This window comes from Aplysia californica, unplaced genomic scaffold (genome assembly GCF_000002075.1).
Source record: "Aplysia californica isolate F4 #8 unplaced genomic scaffold, AplCal3.0 scaffold00389, whole genome shotgun sequence".
NCBI classification, from domain to species: domain Eukaryota; kingdom Metazoa; phylum Mollusca; class Gastropoda; order Aplysiida; family Aplysiidae; genus Aplysia; species Aplysia californica.
Genome location: NW_004797659.1, coordinates 174375 through 175616, shown reverse-complemented (window position 1 = coordinate 175616; position 1242 = coordinate 174375). Strand labels below are relative to the sequence as shown.

General features: G+C 41.3%; 1 protein-coding gene across 1 annotated transcript in view; it reads right to left on the bottom strand.

Moving 5' to 3' along the window:
- The window catches only part of LOC101852196, a gene marked incomplete in the record, with an annotated part of 19349 nt that overhangs the window by 9277 nt on the left and 8830 nt on the right, over positions 1 to 1242 (bottom strand). Inside the window, 1 exon segment of the mRNA XM_013085606.2 lies at positions 456 to 622. Within this exon segment, the coding sequence (XP_012941060.1) occupies positions 456 to 622 (167 nt within the window).

Sequence of the window (1242 nt, the reverse complement as noted above, 5' to 3'; positions counted from 1 at the left end):
CAGGTAAGTTATTACAGTTCTTTCTCTATTTAAAAAAAAGTTTTAGTAAGCGTTTTACGGCACTTACAACACAATAAGGACATTTAAGTGCCAAAATTACAGGTGTCACAATATTGAAAAAAACCGCAAAAAAATATAATAAGGACGATAGTTGTTTGACAGTATAGGAGGAGAAAGCAACACCAGAGCACACACCAACCATCTGCAGCCAGCTGTTAAATTTACGTACAAAGCCATTTTAAAAAAAGTAAAACAAAGTACAGTATCTTACTCTGTGATATCTGTCGCATGTGCTAAAAAATATTTTGTCAAAATTTGAAGTCTAAAAGTTGAAAACAGTCAGAGAATGTACATACTATTGGTACATTAACGTTGTTAAAAAGGTCAAGATTTCGGGAAACCCCCGAAATCTTGGTTAGTCCGCTTGTCCTTAAAATCGACCAGTTGACACTCACCAAATTCAGTCCGGTCCGGTCACGTGATATCGCCGTCTGTTTCCGGCACTGTCTCCTCCAGAGGAACAGGGCAAAAAGCGCGGCAATGGCACAGGCGGGGACTACGCTGGACACGACGACCACTTGGATGGGAATGGAGTGGACTTTTGGCTCCGCCTGGACCACGGCTGTTTGGCGGGGGGAAAGGGTTTCTAATTTAATTATCTTATGTTACAAAGTTACGTGATTGAAGCAAATTATAGAAGACAACTTATGACGAAAATAAGAAAGCGACAGGCAAATTTCTTCGGACATACAATGCGGAAAGAAGCATTAGAGAATATTGTAACAACAGGCAAGTTTGAAGGAATAAGAGGCAGAGGCAGACAGAGGGAAAAGATACTGGACAAGATGACGACATGGTTAGGAGCAGCAAGAACAACAGACACCATTGCTGCAGCTCAAGACAGAGTGAAGTGGAGTAGTGGAGGTCCATGATCGCCCACGCCAGTCGGCAAGGCACCGGATGATGATGATGAAGTTACATGAGATGTAAAATAAATATCTCACACGTAGGATAAATAGATGAGATACTTTTATTTTTTCTTTCGGATGATAGATAAAGAGACAAGAAATGAAGGACAAAAATTGTTTGATAATACCTCACACAAAGGATGAAGAAGCAGGAAGAAACGGAAAGCAGAAGGGTGAAATAGAGACGTCAGAAAAAGACTAGGGGGAAACAGAAAAGCGCAGGGGCCTGTAAAATGGCTGGAGAGAAAGAGAGAGAGAGAGAGAGAGAGAGAGG